General features: G+C 30.0%; 1 protein-coding gene and 1 long non-coding RNA gene across 6 annotated transcripts in view; one reads left to right on the forward strand and one right to left on the reverse strand.

The window, feature by feature from the left end:
• Positions 1-11,896: 11,896 nt before the first annotated feature.
• The window catches only part of LOC100869636 (myelin regulatory factor homolog 1), a 45,732-nt gene continuing 33,942 nt past the window's right edge, over positions 11,897-23,686 (reverse strand). Inside the window, exons 2-18 of one of the 5 annotated variants that reach the window (XM_086907752.1) lie at positions 20,444-20,537; positions 18,356-18,565; positions 18,014-18,105; positions 17,622-17,938; positions 17,024-17,287; positions 16,706-16,884; positions 16,292-16,496; positions 15,884-16,042; positions 15,467-15,796; positions 15,083-15,342; positions 14,650-14,991; positions 14,397-14,568; positions 14,234-14,309; positions 14,009-14,121; positions 13,670-13,923; positions 13,350-13,578; positions 11,897-13,266 (exon numbers count right to left, since the gene is read on the reverse strand). In XM_086907752.1, the coding sequence (XP_086763878.1) occupies positions 13,192-13,266; positions 13,350-13,578; positions 13,670-13,923; positions 14,009-14,121; positions 14,234-14,309; positions 14,397-14,568; positions 14,650-14,991; positions 15,083-15,342; positions 15,467-15,796; positions 15,884-16,042; positions 16,292-16,496; positions 16,706-16,884; positions 17,024-17,287; positions 17,622-17,938; positions 18,014-18,105; positions 18,356-18,565; positions 20,444-20,537 (3,371 nt within the window). In that variant the 3' untranslated portion in view covers positions 11,897-13,191. Of the gene's footprint in view, positions 13,267-13,349; positions 13,579-13,669; positions 13,924-14,008; positions 14,122-14,233; positions 14,310-14,396; positions 14,569-14,649; positions 14,992-15,082; positions 15,343-15,466; positions 15,797-15,883; positions 16,043-16,291; positions 16,509-16,705; positions 16,885-17,023; positions 17,288-17,612; positions 17,939-18,013; positions 18,106-18,355; positions 18,566-20,443; positions 20,538-23,686 lie in introns of all 5 variants that reach the window. The other 4 variants (XM_086907750.1, XM_086907751.1, XM_086907749.1 and 1 more) reach the window with 4 other exon arrangements.
• Positions 21,209-22,380, forward strand: LOC147657730 (uncharacterized). The gene is made up of 2 exons (XR_015291959.1): positions 21,209-21,271; positions 21,833-22,380. It is a non-coding gene; the product is annotated as an uncharacterized LOC147657730 (long non-coding RNA).

Consider the following 23,686-nt stretch of genomic DNA (forward strand, 5'->3'; position numbering starts at 1 on the left):
ATTTAATATTGTGTGCGTTATTGGAATATAATCAGAATAGGAATCAATTATTGGAATATAATCAATTATTGGAATATAATCAGAATAGGAATCAACGATATTCTAAACATTTTTAGTAGAATAAATTGCACTTAGAATATTACTGTGCATTTGGTATGTAGCATCGCATGTCCTGATATTTCATTTCATAGTTCTTACCGCGTATTTATATTACTTTATTAATAGCGAATAGTAAATGAGGATACAGATGATCGGAAATACGGTTTGATTTTAAGATACTCTTTCATTCCTGGAATTTCAAGCTTCAAGGAAACATGGGTTGTACGTTTATAAAAGAAAATATACGTGAATGTAGGATTCCAACCTCGGTCTAGATCAATACGTGCGAATATTTTGCATTCCATGCTAATTTTAAATACTATTTTCCAATGAAATTCCAATCGTTGCACATGGCCATTGTTTTGACTGTACTTTAACTAAATATACAATTGATTTAGAACACAGATGTGAATGAATGACCTACTCGCTTTGGTATTTTATTCTTAAATATTTTGTTAATAGTAATTGTATTCAAGATAGCTCTTCCAAACTTCATTAATCTTTATTTCTTCGCATAGTTTAATACACAGACTTTCTCATAATCATAGTCATCAATATATATTCATAATTCTCTTTATTCGTTCAACATATAACCTGTCGCACGTGTCGCATGTATGAATCATTAACAGATTCCAAGTTTCCCTTTTGGCACCTAAATAAGCGTTTCAAAAACATCGATCTTTCATCTTATTTAAGACAATAATCGTTGATAAAATTTCTAGCAAGTTCGAAAGTCACGAATCGCGCATCGTCCGTGATTTACGGCCATTCTTAACTCGTTCTGGTGTCCGATTAAGCTCATATATCGTCATCTCGTCAGTGACAAACCGTTTCTGGTATGAAGTTAATTTGGGAATTGGGATGATTTTTCTCATTAAGATGAATGGAATATATATATATATCTATACTCGTTCCGGTATTTGGCAATGTTTTCGCGTTAAATATTCCCCAAATTGTCATGCGAATATCATGTAGATTAATTTTGTAGATTTTGTTCCAAAATGATAATTAGAAACTTAATTTTCGTTTAACGAGAAAGTTTTGGTATATTAAAAAATAGATTTCGAATAGCTTTTGTGACATTTTATCTTGTTAATGTAAAACATTTTGAATAATAATCTATTAATATATTAATTAACATTTTGAAAATTTCCAGTTTATAAATTTTATAATCAATATCCAGTGCTATGTCTTGAAATATGAAATATTTTACATCTGCTGTAACTAAACAATTCTCCTTCCTCTTTTCTTTACTGACCCACGCAATGGTCAACTCACACTCGCCATTCATTCAATATGAATCATGAATCATTTCGATTCTAAACAACCGACCCTCGAACGCTGGGTGTATTCCCGGCGCTATTGAAAAACCGAGAATTCTGACGCATCGTAGGTAAATTTAGTGCAACGTCCTCGAAAGAACGCTACAAGCCGTACGATGCGATTCGTATCGAGTTATAGTTCGTTGTTATTAACGTTGTTGCTGACGTAGCCATTCATTGATCGCGGCTGACGACATAGAAACGGATCTAATTTGGATTTTCCGGTGCAGATTCGATGGATGCTCCTTTTACGGTTCCACGGATAACCATCAGCCACTTTGAAACACGCCTAAGACGTCACGTTAAAAGAAGAATGAGAAAAGACCAGAAGTACATGTGAGTACTTCGACTCGTTTATTTTATAAATTTTTATTAGTATAAAGATTTGTAATAATTTTTTTCTGGTATGAAAAAATCTTTAATCTTTGATATTTTAATCTTTTTTTTAATCTAGATAATTTAATGATCAATGATTCTTTTTTTTATTGATTATTTTATTGATTAATTTTATTAATCTCAAATAGAAAAGAATTGTAATCTCTAACATTCTAACCTCTTTTTTAATTTAAATTAATTTTAGTGTTATCGATGACCAGTGCCATCTAGATGTCCAATGTGTCAATCAATGTGTAAGTCTAGTATTAAATAACCTATAAATAAAATTTCTTCAATTAGCATTAAATACACGTGATTCATAAATATTTACACGTGACTTTATTAGTTTTCATTGAATAAAGAAATTACAATGTTTGCGTGTATTACAGTCTTATTATAGTTTTTGGTAATAACATGGTAATAATTATAATATTTATATTTATAGATAAATTCAATGAAAATTTTATTCATTTTGTTTTTAAATTAATTTATAATTAAAAATTTTATCAATCTACATACTAATAAGATTACCTTCTTTCGAAATGATAATATTTTTGTATATTTTTCTCCTTCCTTTCCATTTTTCGATATAAAAAAAGAAACAGGATGAATGCTGAAGTTACTCTAACGTAACACGCAAAATCACGTTGTGAGCATGTGCAAGATATAAATAAATAATTCCAAAGAATTTCATACGAATCGAACTTTTTTTTAAGATCAAATCTTTTTTAGAAGTAAGAGAAAAATTCTTTTTTATCAATTATTAATATCATAAATATATTTTCTTATAATATTATATTACAGGAAAAATTACAGGAAATGATCAAATTTATTACGATTCGCCATCGAAGTGATAATAAATATATCCTCTGCAGAAGGAATTTTTAATTCCTCTAACTGCGCAGCAAATTCAACAGACATCTGGCAGCCAACATCGAATCAAGTAATTAGGCGAATCCGAGTCAAGTTGATTATGTAATCGTAGTAGATTCGAGTCAAAATTTCATAAGATGATAATTCAAACGACGAAATAAGCGAATTCCTTTGAGAAAAAAGTATCACTCGTTATAAATAAGTCTTCAGAAGGTTGCGATGTCTCACAGAAAAAGCTTGGACATCTATTTCGCAGAATAATATACAAATTTCTAGCATTTTTCAAATTATTTTTTGATTAACTGTAATTATTTATAGATAGAATTATAGATAGAGGAGTTTTGATTCAGAAGAAAAATTATATTGACGAAATGGCTAATCAGGTAAGTATAATATAGGTAAGTATGTAGAGATAAAAACTTAGAATTAAGTAAACTGTCAAAAAATGATTAATTCTTAATAATGCATCATTTAAAAGGTAAGTATCAATACGGTAAGTATCTCAGGTAAGTATAGGTAAGTATTTCGGTATAGTGTACATAAGATTTCATAAAAAAAATTTCATTTTTCCATATATCAAAAAATTTCGTATATCACTTTTGCACTTATTATATTCTCCTAATAAAAATTTTAATCAAAATCTTTTGGACAAACAATTTTTGAAAAAATTTCTTGAACGACCTCCTATAAACTCATGTTCTCCTAATACAAAGATGAAAATTTAACCAAAAATTCCGTTCGTCCAGGAATTTGAAAAATTCCAGGAATTTGACGTCATTTCCTAGAATTTTTAAAATTCCAGGAATTTGACGTCATTTCTAAGAATTTTTAAAATTCCAAGAACTGCCGAAATTCTTGGAAAAAATTTTCGAACGACCTCCTATCAACTCATGTTCTCCTAATCCAAGTTGAAAATTTAGCCAAAAATTTCGTTCGTTCATGAATTTGAAAAATTCCAGGAATTTGACGTCATTTCCTAGAATTTTTAAAATTCCAGGAATTTGACGTCATTTCCTAGAATAGAATTTTTAAAATTCCAGGAATTTGACGTCATTTCCAAGAACTGCCGAAATTCTTGGAAAAAATTTTCGAACGACCTCCTATCAACTCATGTTCTCCTAATACAAAGTTGAAAATTTAGCCAAAAATTTCGTTCGTTCAGGAATTTGAAAAATTCCAGGAATATGACGTCATTTCTAAGAATTTTTAAAATTCCAGGAATTTGACGTCATTTCCTAGAATTTTTAAAATTCCAGGAATTTGACGTCATTTCCAAGAATTTTTAAAATTCCAAGAATTTGACGTCATTTCCAAGAACTGCCGAAATTCTTGGAAAAAATTTTCGAACGACCTCCTATCAACTCATGTTCTCCTAATACAAAGTTGAAAATTTAGCCAAAAATTTCGTTCGTTCAGGAATTTGAAAAATTCCAGGAATTTGACGTCACTTCCTAGAATTTTTAAAATTCCAGGAATTTGACGTCATTTCCTAGAATTTTTAAAATTCCAGGAATTTGACGTCATTTCCTAGAATTTTTAAAATTCCAGAAATTTGACGTCATTTCCAAGAACTGCCGAAATTCTTGGAAAAAATTTTCGAACGACCTCCTATCAACTCATGTTCTCCTAATACAAAGTTGAAAATTTAGCCAAAAATTTCGTTCGTTCAGGAATTTGAAAAATTCCAGGAATTTGACGTCATTTCCTAGAATTTTTAAAATTCCAGGAATTTGACGTCATTTCCTAGAATTTTTAAAATTCCAGGAATTTGACGTCATTTCTAAGAATTTTTAAAATTCCAAGAATTTGACGTCATTTCCAAGAACTGCCGAAATTCTTGGAAAAAATTTTCGAACGACCTCCTATCAACTCATGTTCTCCTAATACAAAGTTGAAAATTTAGCCAAAAATTTCGTTCGTTCAGGAATTTGAAAAATTCCAGGAATTTGACGTCATTTCCTAGAATTTTTAAAATTCCAGGAATTTGACGTCATTTCCTAGAATTTTTAAAATTCCAGGAATTTGACGTCATTTCTAAGAATTTTTAAAATTCCAGGAATTTGACGTCATTTCCAAGAACTGCCGAAATTCTTGGAAAAAATTTTCGAACGACCTCCTATCAACTCATGTTCTCCTAATACAAAGTTGAAAATTTAGCCAAAAATTTCGTTCGTTCAGGAATTTGAAAAATTCCAGGAATTTGACGTCATTTCCTAGAATTTTTAAAATTCCAGGAATTTGACGTCATTTCCTAGAATTTTTAAAATTCCAGGAATTTGACGTCATTTCTAAGAATTTTTAAAATTCCAAGAATTTGACGTCATTTCCAAGAACTGCCGAAATTCTTGGAAAAAATTTTCGAACGACCTCCTATCAACTCATGTTCTCCTAATACAAAGTTGAAAATTTAGCCAAAAATTTCGTTCGTTCAGGAATTTGAAAAATTCCAGGAATTTGACGTCATTTCCTAGAATTTTTAAAATTCCAGGAATTTGACGTCATTTCCTAGAATTTTTAAAATTCCAGGAATTTGACGTCATTTCTAAGAATTTTTAAAATTCCAAGAATTTGACGTCATTTCCAAGAACTGCCGAAATTCTTGGAAAAAATTTTCGAACGACCTCCTATCAACTCATGTTCTCCTAATACAAAGTTGAAAATTTAGCCAAAAATTTCGTTCGTTCAGGAATTTGAAAAATTCCAGGAATTTGAAAAATTCCAGGAATTTGACGTCATTTCCTAGAATTTTTAAAATTCCAGGAATTTGACGTCATTTCTAAGAATTTTTAAAATTCCAGGAATTTGACGTCATTTCCAAGAACTGCCGAAATTCTTGGAAAAAATTTTCGAACGACCTCCTATCAACTCATGTTCTCCTAATACAAAGTTGAAAATTTAGCCAAAAATTTCGTTCGTTCAGGAATTTGAAAAATTCCAGGAATTTGACGTCATTTCCTAGAATTTTTAAAATTCCAGGAATTTGACGTCATTTCCTAGAATTTTTAAAATTCCAGGAATTTGACGTCATTTCTAAGAATTTTTAAAATTCCAGGAATTTGACGTCATTTCCAAGAACTGCCGAAATTCTTGGAAAAAATTTTCGAACGACCTCCTATCAACTCATGTTCTCCTAATACAAAGTTGAAAATTTAGCCAAAAATTTCGTTCGTTCAGGAATTTGAAAAATTCCAGGAATTTGAAAAATTCCAGGAATTTGACGTCATTTCCTAGAATTTTTAAAATTCCAGGAATTTGATGTCATTTCCTAGAATTTTTAAAATTCCAGGAATTTGACGTCATTTCTAAGAATTTTTAAAATTCCAGGAATTTGACGGCATTTCCAAGAACTGCCGAAATTCTTGGAAAAAATTTTCGAACGACCTCCTATCAACTCATGTTCTCCTAATACAAAGTTGAAAATTTAGCCAAAAATTTCGTTCGTTCAGGAATTTGAAAAATTCCAGGAATTTGACGTCATTTCCTAGAATTTTTAAAATTCCAGGAATTTGACGTCATTTCCTAGAATTTTTAAAATTCCAGGAATTTGACGTCATTTCTAAGAATTTTTAAAATTCCAAGAATTTGACGTCATTTCCAAGAACTGCCGAAATTCTTGGAAAAAATTTTCGAACGACCTCCTATCAACTCATGTTCTCCTAATACAAAGTTGAAAATTTAGCCAAAAATTTCGTTCGTTCAGGAATTTGAAAAATTCCAGGAATTTGAAAAATTCCAGGAATTTGACGTCATTTCCTAGAATTTTTAAAATTCCAGGAATTTGACGTCATTTCCTAGAATTTTTAAAATTCCAGGAATTTGACGTCATTTCTAAGAATTTTTAAAATTCCAGGAATTTGACGTCATTTCCAAGAACTGCCGAAATTCTTGGAAAAAATTTTCGAACGACCTCCTATCAACTCATGTTCTCCTAATACAAAGTTGAAAATTTAGCCAAAAATTTCGTTCGTTCAGGAATTTGAAAAATTCCAGGAATTTGACGTCATTTCCTAGAATTTTTAAAATTCCAGGAATTTGACGTCATTTCCTAGAATTTTTAAAATTCCAGGAATTTGACGTCATTTCTAAGAATTTTTAAAATTCCAGGAATTTGACGTCATTTCCAAGAACTGCCGAAATTCTTGGAAAAAATTTTCGAACGACCTCCTATCAACTCATGTTCTCCTAATACAAAGTTGAAAATTTAGCCAAAAATTTCGTTCGTTCAGGAATTTGAAAAATTCCAGGAATTTGACGTCATTTCCTAGAATTTTTAAAATTCCAGGAATTTGACGTCATTTCCTAGAATTTTTAAAATTCCAGGAATTTGACGTCATTTCTAAGAATTTTTAAAATTCTAGGAATTTGACGTCATTTCCAAGAACTGCCGAAATTCTTGGAAAAAATTTTCGAACGACCTCCTATCAACTCATGTTCTCCTAATACAAAGTTGAAAATTTAGCCAAAAATTTCGTTCGTTCAGGAATTTGAAAAATTCCAGGAATTTGACGTCATTTCCTAGAATTTTTAAAATTCCAGGAATTTGACGTCATTTCTAAGAATTTTTAAAATTCCAGGAATTTGACGTCATTTCCAAGAACTGCCGAAATTCTTGGAAAAAATTTTCGAACGACCTCCTATCAACTCATGTTCTCCTAATACAAAGTTGAAAATTTAGCCAAAAATTTCGTTCGTTCAGGAATTTGAAAAATTCCAGGAATTTGACGTCATTTCCTAGAATTTTTAAAATTCCAGGAATTTGACGTCATTTCCTAGAATTTTTAAAATTCCAGGAATTTGACGTCATTTCCAAGAACTGCCGAAATTCTTGGAAAAAATTTTCGAACGACCTCCTATCAACTCATGTTCTCCTAATACAAAGTTGAAAATTTAGCCAAAAATTTCGTTCGTTCAGGAATTTGAAAAATTCCAGGAATTTGACGTCATTTCCTAGAATTTTTAAAATTCCAGGAATTTGACGTCATTTCCTAGAATTTTTTAAATTCCAGGAATTTGACGTCATTTCTAAGAATTTTTAAAATTCCAAGAATTTGACGTCATTTCCAAGAACTGCCGAAATTCTTGGAAAAAATTTTCGAACGACCTCCTATCAACTCATGTTCTCCTAATACAAAGTTGAAAATTTAGCCAAAAATTTCGTTCGTTCAGGAATTTGAAAAATTCCAGGAATTTGACGTCATTTCCTAGAATTTTTAAAATTCCAGGAATTTGACGTCATTTCCTAGAATTTTTAAAATTCCAGGAATTTGACGTCATTTCTAAGAATTTTTAAAATTCCAGGAATTTGACGTCATTTCCAAGAACTGCTGAAATTCTTGGAAAAAATTTTCGAACGACCTCCTATCAACTCATGTTCTCCTAATACAAAGTTGAAAAATTGAACAAAAATTTCGTTCGTTCAGGAAATTTGAAAATTCCAGGAATTTGATGTCATTTCTAAGAATTTTTGAATTTCCAAGATTTTGACGTCATTTCCAAAAAATCGAAAATTTTTCTAAAAATTTTTGCTTGCAAACTTTTAAATTTGTATTAGGAGAATATAATAAGGGAGAAAATTTAAAATTTTTTAGAATATCATATACTTACCTACTACTTACCTTTATACTTACTTTTTTACTGTCATATTTTCGGGAACAATTCTTTTTTTCATCATTTTTCTTAAATCTAATTATATACGTACCTTTTTCATCACCTTTTTTTTTCTTTTAATATACACAATTTCTTGTACGTCCAAGAACTGTAAAAGAACAAAAATATGTGTTAAATATATATATATATATATATATATATTCTATAATTTACGAGTAATTAAAAATATTATATCTTATTATTATATATTTAAAAGAATTATAGCTATAATGTAAATTAATTATGGTATAATTTATGATATAAATATTATTTTGAGTAATATATGTATATGACATACATATATATAAAATTAAAAATACATAATTTTGCGATTTATAAATATTTTTTACAGATTTTATTAAGATTTTTGATTGATTGATCATGAAGAAAAGACCATAAATTTAATGCGATGTATCAGTTTTCTTTTTTTCAGAGAATAATTTTTCTATGCAAATAAGAAATTGAATTATATAAGGAAGATTGAAATAAGTTGAAAAGTATATAAATAAGGAAACGAATTATATGAAAAATATTGAAATAAATTGAAAAGTAAACTAATCAGTATCATCTCTAAAGTGTTAGTAATGATAAATTTGAAAAAGAATAATATATAATAAGGAAGGATAAAGGTTAAGAATTGACCCCCTGCGCCATCTCTTAAATAATGTAAACATTTCTTCGAAACCAGGAAGATGGTAAAGTAGAATAAGAATTAAATGTTCGTATCACTTTGAGTTCTAAGAATATTTTACCGAAAACTTGCAAGAGATGTTGCTAATCTTTAATTCTCATTCTATTTTATCCTGCCTTTAACACTCAAGAGATGACACTCATGATTAATTCTTATCTATATCTATTCTTCTTATATTATTACCTATCCTTTATTTATATATCTCATTTGCGGCATTCTGAATCTGATTTTAATGCTAATAATCTAATTTTTATTCTATTTCTATTCTTCTCACACAATTTATTTTTTTTTGTCCCTACTTATTATTAATGCAGTTAAAATCTATCAAAAATAAATTAATTAGTTTTAATTATTTAAATAACAATTAATTAATTGTTATTTAATTGATTTAATTACTAATTAATAATATTCAATTTCATTTTATATCATACAAAATAAAGAAAAAAATATCTTTTGTGGAGCAATATCTTTATTTTCCTGCGAATACAGATTCATTACGTGTATGTATATTTATATATATAATATTTGTCTTAACAATATGTTCATAAATATATGAATATAACATTTACATGCGTTTCCCTTTTTTTCATTTTTATTTTGTTCAAATATACATAAATAATTCTAATCGATATTCGACGAACGACGATTAAATCATCACATTGATAAAATATGAATAGATATATATAATAAAAAAGAGAAACATGTTATGTTAAAACAGAGTATAATGAGACTAGTGTATCAATCGTTCAATTTATTTATTGATTACGATTAATGTTTCTTTTTTTCTTCTTTTTTTTTTATTTTTTTATTATATTTTTCTTCAAATGTGTCATATTCATTTCAGTTTATTATATTAAAATTAATTTTAACGATGAATATTTTCAGTTCTACAAATTTTATCCTCTTTCCAGATAATATCGATAATGAGAAAATAAAACGTTTAACAAAACGCTTATTTCTTTTTAATTTAATTTAATTTTAATTTAAAAGATTTTTCTTATTGTTTTAATTAGAGAATTCTTAAAAATTATTTTAAGTTAAACAGAGATTCGATTTTTATAAATATTCAATAAATATTTATATTTTAACTTTCTAACTTTATCAAGTTTTGAAATAAATGACTTATCTATTTCGTAAACGTCGAAGATCGAATGATCCAATCCTAATATTATTAAGAAATTATATATACCGGTGTAATTTATCTTCCTCGATCAGAGAAATTATAATTAAAGTATTCATAATAAAAAAACTCTTATCATTTTTTATTTCTTTTTATAAACAGGAAAATACTTTAGCATTTTTAATTGTTCTTCAATTTAAATTTTCTTTAAGAAAATATCTACAATATATATATATATTTATTATATTGTTAATATTATTTATAGTATTACAATTTTAAATAATTACGTTCCACTAAAATTATTTAATCATAAAACTGTAAACTTTATGCTTACAATTAGATAAGAGTCATTTTTCTTATGAAAACCTTAGTTATGTATAATTACATATAATTTTTAATTCACTTAAAGACGAATGTTCTGCAAAAAACTTTTTAAATGATATTTTTATCATTAGATGTACATTATTATATTCTAAGAACTGTATGTACAAATCCTACTAGTATTACTTAAAACTTACAAGATTACTTATATTAAAAGAGAAATTTCTTTTTTTTATGAAATGTTATCGTTATAAACATTTTTTGTTTCTTATTCCAAGAATTATATTCAAGAATATCAGAAAACTTCTGCTTTATATTTTGTAATATTATTATTAACTTCATTTTTCTTTCTCTTTCTCTATTTTCCTATTATTTAAAAAATAATATCTTTCAACAAAGTTATCCTGCAAGATAAATCGAATGTATAAGTATGTAAATTGTTTCTTTACGATAACAATCGGTATATATTAAAATATAAAACAATAACAAATTCTGATGCATTGCAGCAATGCAATAAATGATAATGAAATGATAAAAGCAAATAAAATATTTTAAAAAATCCGCAAATAATTATGAAAAATATACAAATATCGATTATTCATAAAATCTCTAAAAAAAAAATTACATAATATCCTTTTTTGTTATATGCGTTTTATATAGAATCTTTTTTCTTTTCCTTTTTTTAAACAGATTCTTTACAGATTCTAAAAATAATTGTGAACAATTATATATGAATTAATATTACTGTAATATCATATGCACGTATGTTTATATATATATATATATTAATCGTATAAATTATATAATTGTATTACAATAATATTAATTTTGTCTTCTTTCATCTGTGATAAATCTGTTCATAAAAACAGGAAATTATATTACAAATGAATAAAATATTAAAAATGGAATGAAATTATGGAAAATACCTTGGAATTAAATCTTCTATTTTCTATTTCTTATTACTATTAAACTTATATCATGATTTTTAATTTTTCAATATGTTATATATTATGTATGGAATTTTTTGTCTCAATTATATATAATTACTGTACAATAGCGTTGTCTTCTTTTTACATGATTTATGATTCAGATAAACTCGTGTATGAGAGCTTATTCTTTTGTAAAAATATATGTAAATATATATGTACGTTATTATATTCAATATTCACTTAAACTTCAATATTCACTAAAACTTACAGTAAGATGTCTTCGCATAAGGAAAACATATGGACGGCAGAAATGGCGCATTATTTATTTTCGGTCGTATATACTTATATATAAATACAAAATTAAAAGAATAATGATTTTACTAAAGGATTGAAATTTCGTTTCATTGATATAAAAAAAAAAATATGAAAGAAATTCTAAAATAAATTGTGATTTCTAAAAAGTATATACGACAATTCATTTTTAATCTAACTTAAAAATAAATATATTAATTATCATATATATATTTATATGTGTATAGAATATTATTTCCTCCTTTTTTCATGACTTTTAAAAATAACATAATTAATAACAAGATAGCATTTGGAATCTCGCAAATAAAAATTGCTACTTTATATATGAATTTAATTACAAATAATGGTAATAGTAGTCTTATTAAATATTGTATTTAGCAACAGTAATGACAATAATTTGATGATTCGCATGCAATGAATAATTGTTTAAAGAATAAGTGCAAATAAAATGTATGAAATTAACTCTACTATATAAAATGAACAATTATTATACAAATATCTTTTAGGAACTTGAAATTCTATGAGAATGCGTGAATTTGCGTTTATCAAATTTAAATAAAATTTAAGATAAAAAGATCTAAAAAAAGAAATTAATCAACTAAATAATCGATATTTCTTTGTACACTTTTAACAAGTAGATATCCTTTGTGAATTATGTATTATGATTTCAAATTTCTCTAAAATTTTTACTTCATTTTTACAAATTTTATTAAAGTTCATTTTATGTAAATCATGAAATAGAATGAAATATACTGTACACAGAATATATATTCTATAAATTAAAATCAAAATATGATTTGACTGGAATATCGATTATTAATTTCTTTTCTTCTTAATATAGTACGAATATGTATCCGATGATAATAATAACATAACAATATTCTGTACATGAGTATATATAAATAAGGTAAAAATGATTGGAACGGGATGTTAATCCTTAATTATAGTTAATGGGCGTGATTTGACAAAATTCTTATTTAAAATATATATATGTATTGAGCCAATTTTAAAATTGAATCTTTAATATTAATTTAATTCATTTTATACGAAATTTTATATTTAACAATATCATAATTTTCATTGACTTTATTTTCATATTTTTCATAGAAGAAAAATTATAAAAAATTTAATATCACCCATCAACTATTCACGTTCTGTATGTCTTCAAAAAAAAGCATGTATACTTTTCTAACTAATGAAATGGTAATTCTAGATATCAAATATTATTACGTTATCTACTGCTTGAGTTCGTTTCTATTGATCAACATAGTTATACTATATAGTGTATTATAATAATATATAAAATACAGTTACAGATTTATTTGACGATATGTATATAGATATATTACCAAACATATTGTAAGTATATAATTTCATACTTGAAGAAAGTGAAGACAAAATATATTACGAAGGCACAAGAAGATCCTGTTGTGTAGATATTCAACAATCTTTTGAACAGAAACGTAAAATCTTTTTTATGAAATCGTATTGTTAAGAAATTAATTATTCTTCACAATCTCGATAGAAGTGCAACGTGTATTCCGAGTAATCAATACCATGTTTGTTCTTACAGATATTCTAAAAAAAAAATAAATAAATAAATAAAGAAAACAAATTAGTAAAAAATATGATGAAATTCGAGACAAATAAAAATTAATTACCTCTTGAGGTTGTACTGTAGGTATCCGAAACCTTAATGTTCTCCTGAGATAATGAGCAACATCAAGAGAAAAAGATTGATCTCCCCGCTGATTGTTACTTTCAATATCAACCTTCAATTGAGTTTGTTGTTGCATTGTATATTTTCGACCACACATCAAAGTTTCGTCGATACCAGGATTCGTTGGTGAAGAGCATTGTTGCACTACTTGTCCATACCAAGACATTCCACTAAAATAGAAATTTAAAAAAAAAAATTAATCGTATAAAACATACTTTTACTTCGTGAGAGTAAAAATTAGATTCTATATAGAAAACTTACATAAAGTGTAATGTAAGTTGAACATCTGGCATGTATTTAGATAAAGGAATGATGCAAGATATATTATTTGGTGTATCCTGGGAAATTGCAGAGCAATATTTTTGATCAAGTGATGTATTAAAGCTTTCTGCTACTATCCACAATTGTGGTTTTGGTTCTGGTGGTAATGATCCTGCAGCATTACTAGCAACTTCCGTCCAATCTCCACTACTGGTTTCTCTTCTTGTTCTTTTATGTAGATACTTGTAATTATTCTATAACGAATATAATAATTATCGTATGATTAATTTTTTATATTTTTTAGAATTATCTTTAATAAAATTGGGAAATATCTATTACTTCTTTTACAAGTGTTTGCGTGCTTGGATCGGATGGACTAATACCATTCTGGAAACTTTTACTTATTTTACGTTTCTCCTCATATACATTCAATGGCTGTTCTATATGATCTGCTAAAAAATTGAATTACAATTTTATATATATTAAGTAATTATATTAAGTAATATATTGCTATTATATTCAAAAAATAAACATATGTATGATAAAGTATAAAATAAAACTTACAAATTGATTTCTTTTCTGGAGGATGATCTGGTTGAGGATCCTCGAATTGATGAATTTTGGCTGTACAACAGAATATCTGAAACATAATATTTAATATTAAAAATATAATATTTAATATTACAAATATAAAAGCAAAAAATTTAATAATGTAGAAAAATCTTACTTGACATGGATTTTCAAATTCGCTAAAATGTCTGGGACAATTCGATGGTCTACCCAATGGAATTGGACCTTTATTTACAGATGGATCCACTTCCGATCCTTGATCGTTTTCATCTACATTACTAGGAATAGCACCGGCACCACTTTTACTTAACCAATTTCCAGGAAATTCACTAAAATAATATGATAAGATATATTAAAATATTGTAAGTTAAAAAGAAAGAAAAAGAGAATATAGGCCTATATTTACAAACCTATTCTTTTCAAGTTTTGGCTGTGGTCCAGAATGACTAATAGGATACCAAGTAATTTCTTGAGAATAAAGTTGCTGTTTCGTGTGAGGCGCTTGCGTGGAAAATGTTTTCACGGACAAACTACTATCCGAACCTCTACTATGGGATCCATGTTTAGTATACAAAGACGACAACGTACTGTCTAACAACGAATTATATCGAGAATCATAATTAGGTGTACTCGATGCTGTTGACGGATGAGCTGGTCTTATAGCCAACATTCCATTACTAGCTACCGCTGTCCATTCAAGGCTACTACGTTTTTGATATTCTAAAAAGTATAATGTCGCCATTGCAACTAAGCTGAAATTTAAAATTATATCGATAATAGTTCAAGTATTATATTTATGAAATATAAAAATAAATTTAGAGAATCAGAAAAAATTTTAATTACCAAAACGCCATAATAAGAATAAGTATAACAATTATAATTTGGATAAACTTATTGCTGCATAAAAATTCGTCTTCCCGCTCGCTCTTTTTCCCTTTCCCCTGTACAGTGGCCTTACTATTGATAGAGGATGAGTATTTGTTACTTGATATACTAGAGATTGTACTAATCGAACTTTTCAGACTGTCTCCTCTTTTCAGCTTCGCTAATCGTTTGTTTATTCGTTCCAATTGATCAATGCGAGTTTCTAAACTATCTGTTACCTGAAAGATTTTACAAAATCTTAAAACAAATCATTAGGAATTAAAATAAAGTCTAAATAAAACGAAGATAAATAATAAATTTAAGAAATGAGAATGAAATGTAAAAATTAAATAGAAATCTTACTTTACACAGTTCTTTCACAGCACCCACATTCTCCATGAATATCCTTTCTTTGTTTACCATAAGGAAATTCTCGATCCTCTGACCATTTGGAAGAACTATGTCTCCAGCTGGCAATACAGCTTCCGGTAATATTTGTTGCACTTCCTGCGCTATGACACCCGTGTCTTCTTGTTGTTTGATACCTAAACCAGAATGCTGTGCAAATTCCGGTGCATATCTGTAACGAACCACTCTCAACTGTTGCACGTTCCGCAATTGTTCACGCGTGTCCACTTCCTGTACATTTTGCTTTGCACGTGCATCACTGGGTTGGACAATATGGCCAGTCACCTGTGAGTATTCATTAATAATGTTTCCTTCCAAAGTATACATCCTTTGTGGAATCTATTAAAATAGCATTAAAAAATTAAACAATACCTTCATGTTGCCATGAATAACTAGAGCTTCGTCAGGCCTGTCCGTATTAATTCCAACTCGACCAGCATGATAAACGCTATCCGGTGCTGCTCCTCTTTGCCAACCACCTTCTGCACCTACGCCACTACCTTCAGACTCGAATTGACCAGGATTACTTGCCTATATTATTTTGAATATATACAATAGAATAAATTTTTCTTTGATTTTTCATATCTTCAACAAATGTCAAATTTTATTTAATAAATAATATAAAAGAGATTAAAGTGTAAAGAATTTAGCATTTGCTAATAATTTTTATATTTAAAATATTATTTAAAATAAGATAAGATTAAACATTTTACATTTCACTTGTGAAAAATTAATTTTCAAATTAAATCTGAACAATATAATAATTAAAAGTATAATTACTCTAACGATTATTCTCTCTGACGCATGAGCTACCACTTGGTAACTGGCTTGATCAGCAGTGTGAGCGTGGAGGCCAACAACTAAATGGAAATATCTTTGATCGGGATTCGGTTTCCCTTTCTTTCGCATATTGTTGCTGGTTGTTTCGCTGAAGTGAAGACGACCAACGGTTACTTTTGTAACACGCTCGCCGCCTAATTCCACCCTGAAAGCAGCTCTATTTTAGTGTAACGTAACCATTTTATAATTTTCGTTTAGAAAACGACTAAAAATTTCGCACCAAAGATTCCGAAATGTTTGCATGATAATTTCTCATATGTGATGTAAAATGTTGAAACAAAAAAAAAGAATAATGCACTTTGATAATAGTTTGTACATGGATTTTCACACGTTCGCCTACTTGCAACTACTTACGTCACCGGATGGAACGGTTTCTTGCTTCTGTCGCTTTGACTCTGCTCAACTCTGATCGTTTGTGTCGGTGATTCCACTTTGACACCGTAGAAATGCAATTGAAAACTGCTTATCTTTTTCAATCCTTCACCAGTGCGGACAAATATCGCCTCGCCTTGAAGCTGAGCATGGCAAGTAATCTGAAAAACATTGATTTGATAAATTAATATATATTTATATATTTTAATAAATTTGACATATATAGTATTCATAATATAAAATGAAATGGAGCAATACAAAGAAAGCATTATGCTCGATATTATTATTTTAAATTTTTACCTGAAAATGATTTTTCTTCTGACACACGAACGCGTCGTCCGAGTTGCTGAAATTGAATCCTTTATCCGCATCCACCCGATAGTGGGGCACTGGAAGTTCTTTCAGATTATGATCACAGAGAACATGCCAGGATGTCTGCTGAAAGGGATGAAATCGGATACACTGGTAACTGGCGTCTATGTAGCTATTATCGGTCACTTCATCGCCATCAAGAACTGCACTACTACTACTACAACTGTGTTCTACAGTTCCTAGTTCAGGTTCCTGAAAAAGTATAAATAAATGTAATATTATTTCAAGAAAGGCTTTAATTTCTAATTGAATCTAATAAAAACAATATTTATACGTGTAAAAAAAAAATGTATTTAAAACTAGTAATATATATACATACATACATATGAAGACCACACAGGTGATTATTTTATTTTTGTTGATTTCTTTGTTACTTAAGAGAATGTTATTCAATCAAGTATATATAATTGAATATAGAGAAACGAAACTAAATTTATCATTTTATACTCCTCTGAGTCTTCGCATGATACGTCTTTAATTATTTCAATATAATCATGACAGTAAAAAAAAATTTTACTCGTTGCACCTGCTTCACATGGACAAGACCATCCTGGCTCAATTTTCTCTTCTTGGGGGCAGATTGTAGCGACGAGTACAACGTGTTAATGTTACCAGGACTGTGCTCGTGCGGTAAGGGCACTAAAGTCTGACCTATTTGCTGTTGTTGAGGTTGAATATTGGGCGTTCCTGAGGCGAGATGAGATGTCAACACTGTATGAGTTAATAGCATCGGATCCGTGGAGGATGTTAAGGTTCTTGGCGAGGAGGGTAATAAATTTGGAGCATAATTTGCCTGATTCCCCTGATGGTGAAGAAGCATTTCTTGAAGAGCTACCTTTTGGTCTGCAATTTCGTTCGTATCAAATTAATTTGATCAAACCATTCGATGATATTTAACAAATTATTTTCTCAACTCACGCGGTGAATGTACATGTTGGGTATCGTTGTGGCCTGGTGGAGAGTATGGTGGCTCGCTACCACTGTCTGGTGGGCTTTCCGGTAATGCATGTCTGAAACGTAAGTATCGTGTTACAACAATCCTTATTTAAACTTGTTTCGACAATGTTTCCTCATAAATTGTTAAAAATTTGCAAAATTTTAAAGAACAGTTGCGCAAGCTAATATATATTATACGTAAGAAGAAAGATGCACGAACCGTGATCAGTTTACGAGGATTTAAAGACCTGTAAAGTCGACTCGAATGACTTAATGTCCACGCAAGGTTGACATTCTATTCCTTTGGACTAAACTCGAACTTACGGGTGAACGTACGATTGCGGATCCTTGTAAGCGGCGCCGTTTGGTACGGTGGTGGTGGCGGATGTGCACGTACTCGAGACCGGATGACTTTGGGTAATCGGCGATGGCAATCGAGACGGTGGTTGTTGAGTGGTTGCCGCCTCCACGCGACCACCGTGAGTCGTCGTTCCACCCCCGTTCTCATTGTGGGCAAGGGTATCCGCGAAATATCTGCGAATGAAAAAATTAACGACAAATTGAAAAGAGGCGAAGTAAACGAGTGGAATGTTTGGTAATAATGATTATAATTAAATTTCAAATTTAATCGTAAAAGGCTTTTTCGTTTGTCATCTTCTGGATAGAATGCAGTCATGTTATAATTTCCTGTCGATTATTCTTGCAAAAATGTATACACTTGTATAACGATCTTTTTTTTTTTTCTTTTTTTGTACGAAATAATTATTCAAGGATTGTTAGAAAATTACATTTAATGAGTCAATCTAATATCAGTAACTATGAAAATTACCATTGATAAATTGATGTTATTAACCGATTGCTCGTAACTCGATTTATTACCTCTATCTATTATCAACAGAAAATTTGATTTTGGGTTTTTCATCGTGAATTTTTCCACGAATTCCACTTTTATAACAATCCGAATAATGATTTACGTTGAATAATACATGCGATTATATTGTTGATAATTATATAATTATCCTGTCAAGATTTCAAATCTGCAGATTCTTGAAATTTGTACCAATTACCGTTTGAATATTTTCTTACCGGCTTGAAAATAATTAAGTTTTTCTTTTTTTTTTTTTCCCCTCCCCGCTCATTTCACTTCTTCTGTAAATTTATTCGAAAGAATTTTATCTTCCATTCCTGCTGAACGACAATTCTCAAATTTATAATATTCTCTCAACAACTTTCTCTCGACATCTCCAGCTTAAATTAGACACGTTACGTACATACATATAATAAATATTAATTTTCGAGTTTAGTTTCATCGAGGCACAAATCGCGATATAAATCGCAGAATAAAATTTCTAAAATCGCCAAAATTGTACTAAATTGTACTTTCCCGAAATGAAAATTCGAATATCTTCTTCCGAAAATTTTCAAATCCGGACGGATAGAGACGCTTCCTCTAAATCTTCTGAACGAAAAATTCAAAATTTCCCCGGGCAAAATCACGACTATCGAGAAAGATTCGAATCCACGAAACTCTTTCTCTACTTTCTCCAACTTGCTGAAAACTTTGCGTCGCGGCAAGAAACGCGGAATAAAGGCAAATAACGGTCAATCTCCATCGGTTTTAATCCCATTGACCCGCGACGCAACAAGGGATCAAGGGTGAAGAGCTTCCATTCGATCCGTGAATGAAATCTGTTCCTGAGATCAGCGCGGGGCCTTTAATGGGACGAGTGCGTTAGGTTGGATTACCACTGCCTAACACACCAGCCACTGATTCCATCAATTCCGTCCAGCCTGTCTCTGCCATTATATCATTACACCTCGCAACCGCATGATATCTGTCTGCTTTTTCCACGCACACTCCTACAAACTTTACACGTGTCCACTATTCGAAAGCGCGAGCGTCCTCTTCTGTCGCGCCGCCATCTTTTCTCCCTTTCCAATAATGCAAAAGTGCAAAAGTTTTTGGATCGAGATGGAACTTGTTATTTCGTTCTTATTTTCGAGTATTTTAAACATTTTATTTTTTGTCGTGGATTTTTATCGATCGAAATAGATCGGAATGGATTTTTTATTCGCAATAAACGCGTGAACGTTGGCGAATCTAAGGAATCTAGGGAGGAAAGCGAAGGATGCGTAAAGATTGATAAGCATTCGATGTGCATTCGACAAATGTTAGGAACGAGCACGTGCTCGATGTAGGCGTTAACCATGGCTTCCATCGAATAAACGTTCTCGTTGAAAAATAAAAAAAAGGAAAAATCATATTCTCTAGTAAGTAAATCAATAAGCGAAGTGGAAATAAAATTAAAAGGGATTTAAAAGGGAAGAATCTCGCGGAGATTTCTTGGAAAGTCGATGCTAATCGAGAGAGACCGGAATTAAGGTGTATTTTTACTTAAATCATTAACTCACGTGGCCGGTTGCTCGCTGTCGCTGTTGATAAAATCTTCCAACTGCGAGAAGTCCAGGGCCTCATTGTCTATGCCTCCGACGAAATCGCTCCGACCTATGAATAGAAGAATCCAATTTTTAATTTAGTTCCCACTTTTTTAACCTCCCAATTGGTATCTGATAAAATTTGACCTTAAAATTATTTCGCGATAACGTAAATGCCGTTTAAATATACGTAATTTCTAATAATATGACTTTATCATACGATATGATACACATAGAAACAAATAATATTATGCAGCCTACGATATATTAATTTTCATAATTACAGAAATTCTGTAGAAATTCGTGTAGAACGTCGACTCGTATATTACGATCAACCAGTGTTAAAATTTAGAAAAAGTTTAACATTGAAATTAGCGAAAAATATTCCATCGAAATTTCCATTCGAAGAAGAAGAAGAAGAAGAAAAAAAAACATTCATTCCTATTAATAGCATAACAATTTTTCTGCCTCGAATTCGATCTTACTTCGAAAACATTCAAACGCGTTTCTCTAAATTTTATTCTCTTAATTAAATATTGTATCGTAGGTAAGTAAACGTTAGAAACGACGCGGCATAAATGCTACGAGCATCCTCGTTTACGAATCTCAGTTATTTCTCTAGCTGCGAGGCCTACAAGGAACGAGGATGCGGGTAATTCAGATATTCTGTGAGAAAGAGGGAGAGAGGAGGGGAGGGGGAGATCCGCGTGGGAGTAAGGAGGCATCGCAGGTGAGAACAGGCAAGAAGCATGAATATATATTTCACCTCGAGGTCTTCTTAAAGGTCTTTCGGCCGAAGACACAGTAAGTAAAAGATTGATTTCGAAATCGTTCGACAATAAAGAGATTTTCCTCTTGGAAAATTTCTATTACGTTCGTTCGTTGAAACGATATAGAGAAGAGAAAGATAATTAAGAATGCTAGAATTATCGATCTCTAATATTCGATGAGTAGCGAGTACGGTGTAATTACATGTATTGAATAATTTTTGTAATATAACAATATAAAAGTGTGAAAAAATAGAAAGGAAAAATTTGAAGATCTAATCTATTTTCACTTTTTCGATGGTTATTCTCGTTATTCCTGTGCGATGTTGAAAGGAATTAAAGCATTTACTTACGCCTCTTGAGAGGAGAATAAATAACGTTGAAAAATAATTATATATATTTTACGCCGCGAGTCAGTTATATTATTTTCAATTTTTCATAGCCAATAAATTTAAATAATTGCGCGTAATAATATTTAAAATACGAGATATTTTATTCGCAAACATAATATATATTCTACTCTTCTATTGCTCGGTATCTGAAGATTTTATTATCTTTCCGAACAGAAATAGATTGAATAAATATTTATTTTTTTTAGCGTTCGATTTATGTTCCGCAATCTGGGGTCAATGGAAATTTCAAACGACGAAGTTCAATGTGGAAAGAAACTTTCGAGTGAAAGGTCAGCGGATTTTCTAAAGTAACGTAAACGTAACGTTTCAAGTGGTGACAAATTGATGGGAAATGCGGACGGCCATGAAAAATCTCGAGATCGAAAGGCTCGATCGAAACGTTTTCATTGGTTTTAGGAGAGGAAAAAAAAAAAAAACATTTCACAACAAGATTTCAGATCCGTCATCGTAATCTGTGTATATAATATAATATAATTACGGTTCACACGATGAATTATTTATGTATTCAAACAAGATTGTTTGCGCAAGGTTGAAATCCAACGAATTCGATTTAATTATTAAAACGAAGTAGTAGTATCGGGAAGTTCAAAGAACTTTAATCGAAATAAGAAATTTCAAAACAAGAAAAGATTGTAAATATTTGTGAAATTTGTATTATTGCTGTTAATGGGAATGTAATTTTAATAATAAAGAGCTCGTTTTAACGATCGAACAATGAGAGAAAGTGCGAATTCATTGAATGGGAAAAAATTTCACGGGCAATTGGCATTCTCGAAAGATCTGGCCAAAGGATCAACGTACCTAAACAAAAAGAATGGCATTCATTCAATTGCCAATCGAAATTAAAAATTCGAAACGAACCCTTAATTCTTCCTCAAATTAAAAACTCGTAATTTGTAATTCAAAATTCATATTTAAAATCCTTCTCTTAGTAGAATTAATTTCTAATTTTCGAAAATTGTAATCTTGGATGATATTACAAATATAGATAAATATATGTTAGAAAAGTGTTTGGCGGGATAATATTGGAAGGATGCGTGTTAACAGATTGGAAATAATTTAAGCGTGTTATTGCGTACACGGTGATCGCATACAGGGAAGGAGAATAAGAATCAGGCAAGCGTTTCTCAGCTGCAAGCGTAAACGCGGTTGTGTACGAGGAATACAATGTGATCACGCAGTCTGGCCACACTTAAGCGCTTAAGACTTCATGTCAAGTGTCATAACTCGTCGCTTCCGCTCGGCCATTCACGCTCCCGGGCAAGTGTAAGGGCGCCTTTAAGACTTGGGCTTGAAAATACGCGTCGTACGAGTTTGCTCGACCCGTTAATGGACGTTGGTCGCGCTCGACAAACGCGTTCTACGTACTCGCCAAACAAATGGTTTCTTGTATTAATTTTCTTTTTTTTCCAATCCTCGAAAGAAGGAAAAGTTTTCGATTTTGAAAATTTTGAAACGATCCTTGGCGAATTTTGAAAAAAATTCTCATTTCTCATTAAAGTTTCCTCATTATAGTTTAGAATAGTTTAGGATTTAAGTAAAGAATTTTAAATTTCAACGTTTCCTGATCTCCACGTTTCTCTAATTTGCAAGAATTTTCAAATCTCTATACTTCTTCTTAAATACGTTAATTTAAATTCGCGGGAAATATAGTTTGGTTATATATAAATTCATAAAATAGCCGTGAATGCAGCTGTGCGATTCGCGACGCTTATAAAATATAAAGACAGAACAAGGACATGCATTGAGGCAGATATTAAAACAAGTTTACAAGAACAGAGAACCTGTTTATACAATGTCGAATAACAGTTTTCTGCCTTGTCTCTTCCTCGAAACGTTTCGAAAGGACTGCAACGGAATTTGATCAAAGAAAAACCTGCAATCATCCAGGAATCCTCGCGATAATACGTATACTTCGAACTGCAATTTGCATATTTCCTGTGCAGATATTAATTTATTGTTACCCGTGATGGAATCATTATTTATCCTCTATGCGATTACCCTTTTGCGAAACTCTGTTATTTTATCATGGAGGAATT

Source organism: Apis florea, unplaced genomic scaffold (genome assembly GCF_048593485.1).
Source record: "Apis florea isolate Af1SG1 unplaced genomic scaffold, ASM4859348v1 contig_2897_pilon, whole genome shotgun sequence".
Lineage (NCBI taxonomy): Eukaryota > Metazoa > Arthropoda > Insecta > Hymenoptera > Apidae > Apis > Apis florea.